This window comes from Alligator mississippiensis, chromosome 8 (assembly GCF_030867095.1).
Source record: "Alligator mississippiensis isolate rAllMis1 chromosome 8, rAllMis1, whole genome shotgun sequence".
Taxonomy (NCBI): domain Eukaryota; kingdom Metazoa; phylum Chordata; order Crocodylia; family Alligatoridae; genus Alligator; species Alligator mississippiensis.
In genome coordinates this window covers 23,914,970-23,929,790 of record NC_081831.1, presented here as the reverse complement: position 1 = coordinate 23,929,790, position 14,821 = coordinate 23,914,970, and the positions used below count along the sequence as shown (strand labels likewise).

Here is a 14,821-nt window from a genome sequence, read left to right as displayed (position 1 = left end):
GCTTTCCAGGTTAGTATGAGCTTTGGCAACATCCCAGGATGAAAGAATAATCCAAAAAAGAGAAAATGTGTCAGCGCTCAGACAACTGATTGACTGAGATCTTTCTTGCTGACCATTCAGGGATCTGTGTGGCCAATCCCTATGAGATCACGGTGATGAAAGATTTCTTCATTGACCTCCAGTTGCCATATTCTGTGGTACGGAATGAACAGGTGGAGGTCCGGGCCATTCTCTACAACTACCTGCCAGACAAAATCAAGGTGAGCTTGCAATTAGTCTTAGATGCATTGAGGAAAAGCCAATAGACCCTGGGATATTCGTACTATATTTTCTAACATACAACACACACCTTTCCTCCAACAACCAGCTGTTGGAAATTGGAGTATGCATTATTTGCAAAAAAATATGTTAAGAGCACGGCCTGCTGCTTACTATTTGAAACTAATAGTCAAACCTGCAGTGATTCACAGGAAACAGAATGATTAGCAGGCTGGGCTCCCTTGCTGCTGCTACTCAGTTTCTCCCTGCAGGGAAAGATCTTCTTTACTTCATGCTGCCTTTCAAAACAAGGTGCATATTATATTCTAGTGTGTCCTATAGGCAAGAAGATATGGTATATAGAACTCAATGTGGCAAGGAAATAAAGATTTAAAGTGTTCAGGTCATCAGTGGGTCCAATAGAGCCCATCACTGTGGGCATTAACTGAGGATTGATTCCATTTTAGGATTCTGGATGGCCTGTCTAAAACAAGTTAGTGGGTTCCCTTTCAAAAGGGACATGTGTGTGTCCTGTACCAGGGTAACTGTAACATTTGGGTGTCCTGGAGCCGGTCTAAACATAGGCCCAACCATTTGTCTTAGGGCCAGCTGCCCGCCTCCTCTCCTGCCATGCCTTGATGTTATTAATTATCTGATGTTAATCAGGCAGAAGGCTGCCCATTTATCTACCCTGATGTCAAGGACCTATATATATGACTCTGACCTTCCCTTATCATATCCCATGCCTCACAGATGTTTCCTCCAGGTAGCTAGCACTGGGACCTGAGTTCCGGAGTCTCACGTGGGACTCTCACTCCCCAATGGAGCTCGCAGTTCCAGTGCCCTTACCCTGGGTTCTCTCTTTACACAAACACACACTGGGCCCCAGACCCCACACACTGGGCTCCAAGCCTGCACACACTCTCAGAGCTCCAACCCCACACCTCATGGCTCCAAGCCTGCCTCTAGGATCAGGGCTCTGAGCCCTCCCTGGGCAATCCCCTTATCCCTAGCCCCATAAACTTCTTTAATAGCTCCCCAGAACTCAGGGCCCCACTCTCCTGGAGCTTCACACTGGCTCGTATATGCACCCTCAGACCTCCACCGCAGAGTTTGGGCACTGCCACAGGTCCCTCCACTGACCTGGGCCCTGCCTCAGTACTCTTGGTAAATCTGGGCTCCCCCTCCTCGATCTCACTCACCAGGGATGTGGGGCTGGGGTTAGGAGGGGTTGCCTTTCACCAGGGTGGTAACTAGGCTGGCATTTTTGGGGGACTGCCCAGCCACAGACAGTTCCACCAGGCCACCCATCCACAGCAGGGTGCAGTTTTCTATCATGCCCAGGACCATGGGGTCTCCTCCTTCCCCATAGCCCCAACCCTGACCTCCAAAGGATGTTCCATAAGCAGCAGCTCAGCCGAGTGTTGTTCCTTTGGCTGCAGCAGCAACGTGCTGCCTCTTTGCAGTTCAGGGCTCAGCTCTTATAGAGCACAGCTGGCGCTGCTCCCAATCAGGCAACTTTACCTAATTGGCATTGCTGGCAGCTGCAGGATGCCTAGCTGCCACTCAGGCCCCTGCTAGTAACAGAGTAAGTACCCTGTACTCTGTTACAGTAACCTTTAGTGGTAGGTCTCCACAGTATGTTTCATAGCCCTGGATGTTGAGTGGTGGGCTGTTACCCAGAATCCTTCGCAGGAAGCTGAGTGCATCTACATTTAGAGTGGGAATAAGTAGTAATGAGAAGAGCAGCAAGTGTCCATCTGCCTTCTCCTCACCTCCCAAAGACAACCACTAGCATCCCAAGTACACCTATAAGGTGCCATAGTTTTTCCATCACAAAATAGCCAGCACTCCAAAGACTGAGTAGGCAAAAAAAATGAATTCCCCTTATGATATTCATGTGTAGACCACTGAGGTCCTAGACAAGGCAGCACAGAAGCATAGGAAAGTCAGGCTGGAAGGTATCTCCAGAGGTCACATCTAGTCCAGCCCCCAGCTCAAAGCAGGATCAGCCCTGACTAAACCATCCCAGCCAAGTGTCTGGCCAAACTGATCTTGAACATTTCCAGGGATGAAGACTCCACCACATCTCTGGGCAGCCTATTCCAATGCTCAAACACCCTCAGAGTTAGAATGTTCCTCCTCATCTCCAACCTCAGTTTCCCCTGCTGCAGTGTGAGGCCATTGCTCCTGGTCCTATCCCCAGCAGCCACAGATAAAAGCCCATCTCCATCCTCTCTGTCATCACCCTTCAGGAATTTGAAGACTGCGATCAAATTTCCCTTCAGTCTTCTCTTCCCCAGACTAAACAACCCTAGTTCTTTCACCCTTTCCTCATACGTTCTGCCTCCAAGGGGCAACTTGAATAATGTAAGACTTTAGATTCATGAGGTTTTACCCATCAACTTGTGCTTTTCAGTCATGTTATAGGAGTTTTGAGGGATGCTGTCAAATGCCAAGGTCTTCAGCCCCTAGCAAAATCAGGCTCTTAGAACCTAGCCCTTGTGGTTATAACATGGCAAACAACTTCCCTCTGCCTCCATACTTTTCTGCATTTTTCCTCAGGTCCGATTGGAACTGATGCACAACCCAGCTTTCTGCAGCATGTCCAACTCCAAAAGGAAATACAGGCAGTTCTTTGACGTCCAGGGCAAATCTTCCCGGGCAGTGCCTCTGGTGATTGTCCCACTGCAACTGGGACTACATGATATCGAAGTGAAAGCAGCAGTGTGGGAAAAATATATGGCTGATGGGGTGAAGAAGAAGCTGAAGGTTGTGGTACGTGTTTGCTCATGGTCCCATCACACCATTTAGAATGGGGTGATCAGTTGGTGGAAGGTACGCCCAAAGTGGCATGAGCTGCCTCTGTCTAGCACTTGGCAGATCAGGGAGGAAGCAGAGAGCAGAATAGAATAGGGGGCAGGGAGCAGAAAGCAGAGCAGCAGACAGAACAGGAGGTACAGGGTAGGGAACAGAAAGCAGAGCAGCAGATTGGACAGGAGATACTGAGTAGGGAGCCCAGGGCAGGGAGCAGAAAGCCAAGCACCTGATTCAGTAAACAGAAAGCAGAGTAGCCAACAGGACAGGGGAAAGAAAGCAGGACAGCAGAAAGATCAGGGAGCAGAAAGCAGAGCAGCTGAAGGGGCAGAGAGCACAAGAAAAGGAGCAAAAACCGAGCAGCAGATCAGGCAGGGGGAGGGAACTGGAGCAGCACTTAGGGAAGGTATAGGGCTTAAATTGTGACAAAACAGTTGGTTCGCTCTGATCTGTATGGTTGGTCCCATGATCTATACTTTAGCCTTCTAAGTTAACTCTTCCAATTTAACCTTATTCCTTCTCTCTCCTGCAACAAAGAACCCTGGTCTTTTCTCCCCATGATGGTCATTATTATCTTGTAGCCAAGTCAGCTCTGTCTTTCTGATCAGCTAACTCCTTGAGCCTTCTCCAAATTGCAGACCCTTTTTTACTGTACAAACAACAGAGCCAGACATGGCATTGGCCTCACCAATACCATCTGAAAAAATGAAACCACCCTCCTAGTCCTGCTCACATCTTCCCTGTTTAATATGCAAGAGTTCTTTTCACAGTCACTGCTTCCTAAGACACAGCCCCCAAATTTCACAGCTTACCTCTTCCCAGTGCTGTTTTCAAGAATACTGTAATTGTTTGCATACTACGCACAATTTTCCCCCAGAAATCAGCAACCAAGAATAGGGACACATGTGTCTGCAATGGAGAAAGTAATTCTGAATGGTCTGATTAAAGGCGGGTGGGGAGGAATTATCTTCTTTCTGTGTTCTTATAATGAAATGTGTGTCTTATTGGTGGGCTGTGTGGTATGCTAATAAATAAAATGCTTAGTTTGGAGCCTACAGTGCAACCAGGTCCTTGTTCTTCTTTCCTAGCCTGAAGGGATGAAGATAACAAAAACTATCATATCTGTTGTGCTGGATCCAGTTAAGGCTGGTGAGTGGCCATGATATAGTGCCTTTCTTTCAATATAATCTCTGCAAATGCTACATTTTCTAGGTCGGGGTGTCAAAGATATAGCCCATAGGCTGGATATCACCATAGAGTTGTTTCATCCAGTCTGCAGGGCCAAATCTAACCATGGGGCACTGGTTGAATTTGGCACTCATGCTCTCAGTGAAGGCATCTCCATTTTGGAGCCATCCTGGGTGGCATTCTCTTCTTTTCTGGTCATCTATTTGGCCATTTTTGGTTATCTACAAAGTGTTTTTGACACTCACATGCATAGAAGGTAATGTCTTTGCTCTGTTTCCCTCCTCCAACACAGGCCAGCATTTGGGTTCTATGTCAAGCCAAGAAATAGCAGCAGTACTTGGCCAATGGTCATATTTTCTAGGGCTGTGCAAAGCTTTGGTCCCTGTTTCAATTCGGTGAAGATCTGGCCTGGTTCAGTGGCCAAATTTCCAAATCTGAATTGAATCAGAGGACCCTTTAACTTCTCCGAATCAAATCAGAACCCTTCGAATCGATTCGAAGAGATTCGGCAGTTCAGACATAAACACAGTTTTAAATGTTTTTTCTACATACCTCTAAGTAGCAGGGGCTCATGAATGCTGCAATGCTGGGGCACATGGAGTGTCCCACAGAAGCACAGGGGGCTCACTGGCATGCTTGGCAGCAGATCTAGAGGTAGACCAGAAGCACTTCCAGTCCACTTCCAGGTCCACCGGAGAGTGCGCAGGGGAGCCACCCACACTCCCCTGGCTCAGCGACTGGTGCCTCCTGGGCCTGGGGAGCGCCCCCAGCACGCTCCCCGGTGGACCCAGAAGCAGACCTGGAAGTACTTCTGGTCCACTTCCGGGTCCGCTGCCAAGCATGTGGAGGGCCCCCCACGCTCCTGTGGGCCGCCCCATGCACCCCAGCATCTCAGTGATCACAAACCACGCTAGTACCTCGAGGCATGTAGAAAAAACATTTAAAGTTCTGTCTATGTCCGAATCACTGATTCTTCGAATCAGCATCAAATCTTCAGATTCAGATTCAGCTTAATGGAATCAGGGACAGTGATCCAAATCAACGAATCAAATCACTGTCCCTGATTTGGGCTGAATCCAAATCTGAATTGAAAAGAGCCTGCTTCGCATACCCCTAACATTTTCACGTGGGGTTCTTTTTCCCCCATGCTTCCAGGTGGAGTTCAGGAACAGAGGATAGAAGCTCTGGATCTAGATGACATCGTTCCAAACACAGAGTCAGAAACTAAAGTCAGCGTCCAAGGTAGGAGACTTGGAAATTAAAATTCTATTCAAAACCGATGGTGCGGGAAGCACAAAGCCTGTAAAATTGTTACAACAAAGAGGAAGCATGTAACATAACATGCCAGGACTGTCTAGTATCTAAGAACAGCCCAATGAAGTCAATGCAAAGATAACCATTGGCATGAGTTGGCATTTGGGATTGGGTTGAGAATATGGGATGAGGAGATGGCATAGCTCACAAAACATTGTGAGTAAGCAACTGTGTGTCATGGCTCTTTGGCTGGTAATACCGTATTTCCTCATTTACTATACACCCTTGAATAAGACACACCTCAGTTTTGAAAGGCAGAATGAAGAGAAAAGACCTTCCTTTTTAGTAAGTAACTGGATAGTGGCAGTGAGGGACTGCTTGTGATTCTGCTCCCTGCATGCAATCTTTACTTTCACTTTTGCCTAGTAAGCACCAGAAACATCCCTCGCCATATTTCCTCACATATAATGGACACACCAATATCCAGTAGTTGGCTTGAGAGGGCAGGGGGAGGAGTTGTGTGTTGTATTTGAAAAAATATGGTAAGTGAGCCGGGATTCTCTTTGCTGAAGTGACAAGGAGGCTTGTGCTTTGGGAGAAAGAGCATTTCTTAGAGCAGTGGTCACCAACCAGTTGATCATGATCAGCTGGTCAATTGTGGAGCTTTGGAAAGTCGATTTGAGGCCGGGGGGGAGGGCGGGGAGGGGAGAGCTGAGCATGCGCACGCATGCACACACATCCCCCAAGGTTAGCAGGTCAGTCTGTGGGGGAGGGAAGGGGTGAGGGCCAAATAGAGGCCCACACAGTAAGGGAGGGAGTGGGGCACAGGAAGAAGCAGGGGCTGACGTGAATGGGGCCCTGGCCGGGCCTGGTGCTGAGAGGATCGGAGTCCAGGCAGCTTAGGGTCATGGGGGGCACCCACCAATGTGCTCACCCCAGTGGAGGCCTGGGGGGCAGGTGCCCCCCCCATCTGTGCAGAGATGGCTGCTGCCACTGCAGGCTGCACTTTGCACCCTGCGCCCCGCTGCAGCTGCCCCAGGAACAGCATGATGCCATGTGCATCCCACCATCCGTTAGGCAGGGGGCGAGGCTCAGCTGAGCAGTGGGACGCAGTGGCATCAGGCTGCTCCCAGGGCAGCTGCAGCGGGGCTCAGGGTACAAAGCCCAGTGCACAGTGGCAGCCACCTTCACCTTGTGCACAGATTGGGGGGCACGTGCCCCCCAAACGCAGGGCAATGCGGGCAGCTGCAGCAGCAGTGAGGAGGGAGTGGGGCTGGGGCAGGTGCTGCACAAGGTGGGGCACAGGATGGAGCTGCGAGCAGTTTATCCAGGAGGCACAGGGAGAGTGGGGGCACACACCTAGGAAGGGCATGGGGCATGTGCCCCTGGATCTGTGTGGGGTGGGGCAGGCTGCCGCTGCGGGCTGGGGATGGAGCAGCACTGGGCTTTTCCCAGGGCGGGGGCTGAGCCAGGCTGCGCTCAGGGTGGGCGGAGGCGATGCTAGGAGGAGGCTTACCAGGGGTGGGTGGCTGCAACCACGTGAAAATTCACCTTGCCCCCCCCCCAGCCCACCCTCCCAGCACCACTGCCACCCGCCCTGAGCACAGTGCAGCCCAGCCCTGCCCGGAAGAGCCTGGCATAGCCCTGGCCCCAGCCTGCAGTGGCAGCCCACCCCACCCTGTGCACAGATCTGACAGCATATGCCCCAGGGTGCATGCATTGGTGGAAGCCGCCACCCCCACCCCCACGCTGGGCGCCACCCCCTCTCCCCACACCAGGCACCCCCGAGACAAGCTGTTCACAGCTCCATCCCATGCCCTGCCCCAGCTGTTCAGGGCCTGCCCTTGCCCCAGCCCCCACTCCCTCCCTCACTGCCATGGGGGGGCAGATTGAGGCCCCAGTGGTGTGGGAGGGAGTGGAGCACAGGCAGGAGCAGGGGCTGGGGTGAGTGGGGCCCCAGCAGGGCCAGATGGTGGGACAAGCATTGGCCTGTGGAGCATGTGCCCCACCCCCCCCAGTCTGTGTGTGGGGCAGAGGCAGCTGCTGCTGTGCTTTGCTCCCAGCTGCAGCTGCCCCAGGAGTGGTTGATGTGCGTCCTGGCAGTGGGACACACATGGTGTCGCACAGCTCTCAGGGCAGCAGGGCTGAAAGCACAGTGCACAGCGGTAGCCGCCTCCATCCCACACACAGATCAGGGGAAAACATGCCCCCCAGGCCTCCGCTTGTTCCACCACCTGTCCCGGCTGGGGCCCCACTCACCGCAGCCCCTGCTCCTGCCTGTGCCTCACTTCCTCCTTCACCACTGGGGCCTTGATCTGCCCTTTCCCCCACAAACTTACCTTTTTGAATTAAAGTCCAACCCAGGATCTACGGCTCTCAGACCCCCCAAAATTTTTTTCTCCCTCTCAGTCTGCCCCTCTCTTCCCTCCCCACAGACTGACCTGCTGGGGGTGGGGGGTGAGGGGCAGCACGCAGTAGATCCTAACTTTAATTCAGAAAGTGATCTTGTACTTAAAAAGGTTGGAGACCACTGTCTTAGAGGGTTGTTTCCTAGCACAGGGGCATAAATCAACTTATCCAGTCTTAGGACCTGCTCCAGTTCTGGGTTACCAAAGGGCAGTGGTGACATCCTCACCTGCCCCTGTCCTTCTTCCAGGCACGACTTCATGCTATGTCCTTCTTCCCACTAGGAAATCCCGTGGCCCTGATTGTCGAAAGCTCCATTGATGGAGCCAACCTGAAGAACCTCATTGTGACGCCAGGTGGATGTGGTGAACAGAACATGTTCAGGATGACCCCAACTGTCATCGCCACCCACTACCTGGACAGCACCGGGCAGTGGGAGAGAGTTGGGCTAGACCGCAGGGCAGAAGCCATCAACCTGATCATGAACGGTGGGATCCTATCCCATAAGAAGTATCCTAGAAGAGGAAAACTTCTCTTGCTTTTCTGTGCTGCCTATTGAGTTGCCTTCTCCTGTCCAGATTTTAAAAAACATAGATTTAAGCGCTTCAGAGAGGACTTAACTGAACCCCACGCTAGGGATGAGAGGCCTCAAAAACACAACCTATGGGGAAAGGCTAAAGAATGAGGGTTATTTAATGAGGGAAGACTGAGGCAGGATTTAATGACAGAAAAGACTGAGATGGGCTTTCCTCTGTGGCCACAGAGGGCAGGCCTAGAAGCAATGGCCTCAGGCTGAAGCAGGGGAAGCTGAGACTGGAGATAAGGAGGAACATTTGGATTCTGAGGGTGATCAAGCATTGGAACAGGCTGCCCGGAGAGGTGGTGGAGTCTCCATCTCTGGAAATTCACACTGATGGATATTTTTGTAATTAAAGTCCAGACACTCCTAGAAGTGACTTAGGTTGCCTACCAATATGCCGTATTTTTTCACATATAATACACCCCAGAGTCAGATATGCATCTTGTTTTTTCAAGGCAGATGAAGAAAAAAAGATCTTTTCTTGCAATAAGTAATAGAGTACCAGCAGCCAGGGAATACAGCCTGCTCCTTTTTTGCTTCCTCTGGACCACCCACAGAGTCACTTTTGCTCTAGCCTGGCAGAAACTGCTGTTACTTTATTTCCTTACTTATAATGCTCACCCCAGTTTCCAGTAGCTAGTTACTGGGAAGTGTATTGTATGTGATAAAATATCGTAGTCTATCTCCATCCTCCATAGAATCACTCCTTCAGGGATTTTAAAACACTGATCCAATTTTCTATCTATCTTCTCTTCTACAGATAAAGCTTCTAAGTCCTTGTTGGCTTCTTAGTCTATTTTTTGTTCGGTCCTCAGTCTTTGGCCTATGTGCTGTTCTCAGCAATATTTACTAAGAACATCATGTGCATGTGATGTACACCTTAGATAGCTATTAGCAGGGTGAATGCAACTTTGCTTATGGCTTCTGAAACATTAATTTTGGCCGCTTCTAGGAAAAGATTCCCAGTCATTTTCATTTTGCTACCAGCCTGCTGGAACAGATGGAATGTGGAAAGTCAGGGTAGAAATCCAAGGCAAAGGGGAAGAAAGATGAGCTGGAGAAGGGGGTGATGGACAGCAGGGATTGACAACATGTTTCACAGCTCTTTCTCCCTTCCAGGTTACACACAGCAACTGACTTATAAGAAAGGAGACTACTCATATGCTGCCTTTTCTCAGCGACCTTCAAGCACCTGGTAAAGTCACCCATTCTATGTCACTCTTCTGATCAGCAGAAAACTACTCCATTGCTTTAAACGTCACAAACCAAAGCCAGCTAGTCTCCTGTGTATATTGAACAGGATCATATGACAGCCCATTGTGATCATGGTCAGTTTCACCTCACGGCTTGGTTGACATTTGGAGGAGAGATCCCAGGGAGAAGTCCAATGATGGTAGAAAAGGCTATGCTTCCAAAGCAGGGATTCTCAACCAAGGGTACTGTGGTGATCCTTGAGATCCTTTTAAGGGTACCACAGGCTCCCACACAGCATGAGCCCTCTTAGGGGAGCAAACCTCAACCCATGATTTACAAGTTAGACACAGGGATTTCTAGTGTCTAAAACAAATCCTGGAACCATACTAATTGTCACAACTTACAGGAGTGGACACTGGCATAGAAACTAAGCTGATGAGGAGATGACTACCTGGTTAAAGCTAAGAGAACAGCTACAAATGTTGTCAAAGCATAAAACACGGTCAAGGACAGTGGTGGGAGAATGTTGAGGAAGAGAGGATGCATGATAGGACAGGTCTGCAAATATAGGTGTGTTTATGCATGGAAGATTTTTAAAAAATATCCAGTAGTGAGAAATCTGTTGTGTAAATAGCCTATAATTAGCCAGTAGCCATGGGTGGATCTAGGATTTTGAAAAAAGTACACTATCCTTATGGCATCATCATTCCATATAACACAACACATACTTTTCTCCAGGTAAAAAGAAACTAGAAACTTTACTAATATGCTAGGAGTCAAGGGCTGGATTATTCAGTTTAACATCAAAGCAAAAATAAATATAACTTCATTGAAATAACTTCATTGGAATGAGTTGAAACCAGTCTGCAGGGCTGTGAAATAGGAGATACATCACCTAGGGCAGTGAATAGACAGTAGCATTACAGAAGAAAGGCTAGCTTGATTAGTGGAACATCAAGAGTATTAAGACCAACATGGACTGCTAACACCTGTGGAATGAAGTGTTTAGAAGGAATCTGGAAGACTGTAGTGAGCCATGAAGTCAATCAACTCCCTCACTGCTGCATGAATAGAAATGCTGCTGTTACTGCCAGGCACTTGGTTTTAAACTTTGGGTTGAGCAGAAATCAGAGCAGGGACAAGTGCACCACTACACTGTCCCTGGGTGGCTGGAATTCACTCTGTAGATGGAACAGTCTCAACTCACTCTTGAGCACTGTTACTGACCTGAAGCTTTACCTTATGTGTTCCATTTGGATACTAGTACAGATTTGGATACTCTTTGGCTTCAGCATCCAGGTCAAGGTGAATTTCAAGGTGAGCCTGACTATCTGAGGAGATTAACCATGCATGTTCACCCCTCAGGCTGACAGCGTATGTAGCCAAAGTCTTTGCCATCGCTAGCAGGGTTGCACCAATAGAAGACAATGTCATCTGCGGGGCTCTGAAATGGCTGGTCCTAGAAAAGCAGAAACCAGATGGGATTTTCGAAGAGACTGCCCCTGTGATGTCTCAGGTCATGACAGTAAGTTGAACCTGAGTTTGTAGAATACCCCAAATCAGAAGTTCCCAATACGCAGACAGTCTGTCAGTGGTACGCTGCAGCAGCAGGCAGCAGTGCTCAGAGCACTCATGCCTGATGCAGGCACTCAGCGGGGCACGGCTCTGGTCAGTGCTGCACATTGCAGCAAGGGGAGCAGCCTCTGCCAGGCTGTCTGAATCGCCAGCACTTCTCGTGCACACATGCAGCTCTTGCATTTGCCAGGCACAAGAAGGAAACCCCACACCCTGGAGCTGGCTGCCTTTGCCACCAAGGCTGAGCAGTGCAGAAAGGAAGCCCCAGGTGCCTTCCTCTGGGGAGCGGGGAAGGCAGCCAGCTCCAGCATGCAAGGCTTCCCTCCCATGCCGTGCAAGTGCAGGGAGTGCCACCGATACAGACTGCCGGGCAGAGGACGTGCCCCTCACTGCAATGTGCAGCACTGGCCAGATCCATGCCCCACCAGATGCCCTGAGCACCCCCACTTGCTGCTGCACCATGGGGAGAGTGCAGGGGTCCCCACACCCTCCACCCTCTCTCACACCCCACAAACACCACACACCCACACCCTCCCCCACAGTCCCGCACATATACACAACCTCCCAACATACCCTATGTTCTCCCACGTGCATGGCCACAACCCATCACAAACCCCCCACACACCCTGCCATACACATCCACACATACACACCACCCCCACGTGCCACATGGTGGTACTGAAGGTTGTATCAGTTTAAATTGGTGCACAATCTACCAGAGTTTGGGAACCGCTGCCCTAAGCCATCTTCTTTCGACTCAGACTCAGCAGCGTGATGGATCTGATTGTATTTCCTGTTAGCCCAAATACTGGAGTATTTCTGTTATTCTCATTGAGTCATGAGGCCTATTTTCATAGATTTCATAGACATTTGGGCTGGTAGGGACCCTGGAGGATCATCGAGTCCAGCCCCCTGCCCCAGGGGCAGGAAGTCAGCAAGGATCATAGGATCCCAGCAAGATAAGCAACCAAATGTGTCTTGAAGGTGTTCAAAGTAGGTGCTTGAACCGCCTCCTGCGGCAGTCTATTCCAGACCTTGGGGGCTCGGACAGTGAAGAAGTTCTTTCTTATGTCCAGCCTGAATCGGTCGCAGCAGAGTTTGTGACTGTTTGATCTTGTCATCCCTTGGGGCATTCTGGTGAACAGACTTTCCCCCAGATCCTGATGAGCACCCCTGATAAATTTATAGGTGGTCACCAGATCACCCCTGAGCCTGCGCTTTTGCAGGTTGAAGAGTCCCAGGGCTCTCAGTCTTTCATCATAAGGCCTGTTTTCCTGACCTCTGATCATGTGCATGGCTCTCCTCTGCACCCTCTCAAGCTTCTCCACATCCTTTTTGAATTGTGGAGCCCAAAACTGGACGCAGTACTCCAGCTGCGGCCTCACCAAGGCCGAGTACAATGGGAGAATGATGTCCCGGGATTTGCTTGAGAAGCGTCTATGGATGCAAGCCAGCATTTTGCTTGCTTTACTAGCCACAGCATCACACTGTAGGCTCATGTTCATCTTGTGGTCAATCATGACCCCCAATTCCCTTCCATCTGTAGTGCTAACCAGCGTAGCACTACCGAGCCTATAAGCATGCTGCAGGTGTTTCCTCCCAAGGTGGAGAACCCTGCATTTTTCGGTGTTGAACACCATCAGGTTCTCATCCACCCATTTCATGAGCCTGTCAAGATCTGCCTGGATCACCCTCCTGTCCTCAGGTGTGGATGCTTTACCCCAGAGTTTGGTGTTGTTGGCGAACTTGGCCAGTCCGCTTCTGACACCAATGTCCACATCACTGATGAAGATGTTAAATAGTAAAGGCCCTAGGACAGAGTCTTGAGGGACCCCACTGGTCACCGCACACCAAGATAATTTACTTCCATCAGCCACCACCCCTGGGTCTTACCGCGCAACCAATTCCCAGCCAGCGGATCATGGTGAATTCAAGGCTGTAGTTAGCCAGTTTAGCCAAGAGGTGATCGTGGGATACCAGATCGAAGGCTTTTTTAAAGTCAAGATACACAACATCGATCTCCTCCCCCTTGTTCAGGTGATAAGTCACCTGGTCACAAAAGGAAATGAGATTGGTCAAGTGAGACCTACCCGCAACAAACCCATGCTGGGTATCCCTCAGGATATTGCCTTCAGCTAGTCTGTTAAGCTGAAAGACCTCGCGTAGGGCTGGCAGCCATGGACAAAGTTGTCTATGCCCTGAATGAGAAATGCAAGTTCACACAGTCTAAGATGGGTCACAAATAACTAGGGTTATTTAGTTGGGGGGGGGGGGGGGAGGACTGAGCAGGGCTTTGATCAGTCTTCAAATCCCTCAAAGTTAATGACAGAAAGGATGGAGATGAGCTTTTCTCTGTGGCCACAGGGGACAGGACTAAGAGCAATAGCCTCAACCTGACAAACAAGGTATTCATTCACGTATGCCCAGGACACAGTATTGGCGCAACACCATGTAGACTCCCCTAGACGAACACAAAGTTCCCATGCTTCTAATTCTCCTTTTATATAGTCGTCAAAACAAATGACATATTATGTATCTTGACGATCTTGACTGTCTTGTACTGTGAGCTTGTTCCATATTCTAATCTGGGTGTTCCTAATCCAGCCTTATTATCCTGGTACTGATTTATTCTACATTGTCCAGCCATCTTCCCCTCCCATCTCCTGCTTGGAGTACATATCTGGCCTATGTTCCAAGTTTTGCTTATGTCAGGAGTTCAGGCATCAGTCAGGTTCACTGATCAGCCTTCTTTAGCCAGTGCCTGTGTGCAAGTAGTATATATATTGATCAATGTTCAGGCAAAGCCTATAGCATATAAGTGGTATGAACTAGGCCTGTGCAAAGTGGCTAGTATTCGCTTTGGATTCAGATTCGGCCAATTCGGAGGGCAGTGATTCGATTCGGTGATTCGAATTACTGTCCCTAATCGATTCAGCCGAATCACTCGAGCCCATCCTCTGCCCGTTCTCCCAGCCCCCGCAATGGCTGCCCCGCCTGCCCCAGCTCCTGGCACTTTGAATAAAAAAGCCCCAACTCACCGGGTGCTACTGGGCAGGGGGCAATCCTGCCGATCCCCCTGCTGATCCCCACTGCCCCCCACTGCCCGTGCATCAGGACTTTTTTTTAAAGCACCGGGAGCTGGGGCAGACAGGGCAGCCATGGGGGAGCTAGGGGAGTGGGCGGGGAATGGGGCCTGGCAGGGGTCCCCCTATAGTCCCCTCTCCCCTCCATCCCCCACCCCCTACTTACCAGCTCCAAGTCCGGCTCCAGCTCCCTACTGCAGTGAGCAGGCGCTGCCCAAATCATTGAAACTCTCCAAATCTTTTCCAAATCAATTCAGAGAGCTTCAAATCGATTTTAACCTTTTTATTGGTCCCCTAATTCGATTTGGATTTGAAGATTCGGCAGCCGAATCGGGCCAAATCTCCTCCGAATCAAATCAGCACCCAAAGCTTCACACTGCCCTAGTATGAACTTTGCTATGGGGTATATCTCAGCTATTAATTAATGCAGTAAGAAAGGAACTTCCTCTATGGGAAGACTGTTCCA

The 14,821-nt window shown here is 50.0% G+C and overlaps 1 protein-coding gene across 2 annotated transcripts in view; it reads left to right on the top strand.

Annotated features, from left to right (window-relative positions):
• The window catches only part of LOC102566534 (venom factor), a 68,366-nt gene that overhangs the window by 29,732 nt on the left and 23,813 nt on the right, over window positions 1-14,821 (top strand). For both annotated transcript variants that reach the window (XM_014610875.3, XM_059732367.1), the window contains exons 20-26: window positions 121-260; window positions 2,824-3,036; window positions 4,164-4,224; window positions 5,419-5,505; window positions 8,208-8,411; window positions 9,623-9,698; window positions 11,063-11,222. In XM_014610875.3, the coding sequence (XP_014466361.1) occupies window positions 121-260; window positions 2,824-3,036; window positions 4,164-4,224; window positions 5,419-5,505; window positions 8,208-8,411; window positions 9,623-9,698; window positions 11,063-11,222 (941 nt within the window). The remainder of the gene's footprint in view (window positions 1-120; window positions 261-2,823; window positions 3,037-4,163; window positions 4,225-5,418; window positions 5,506-8,207; window positions 8,412-9,622; window positions 9,699-11,062; window positions 11,223-14,821) is intronic.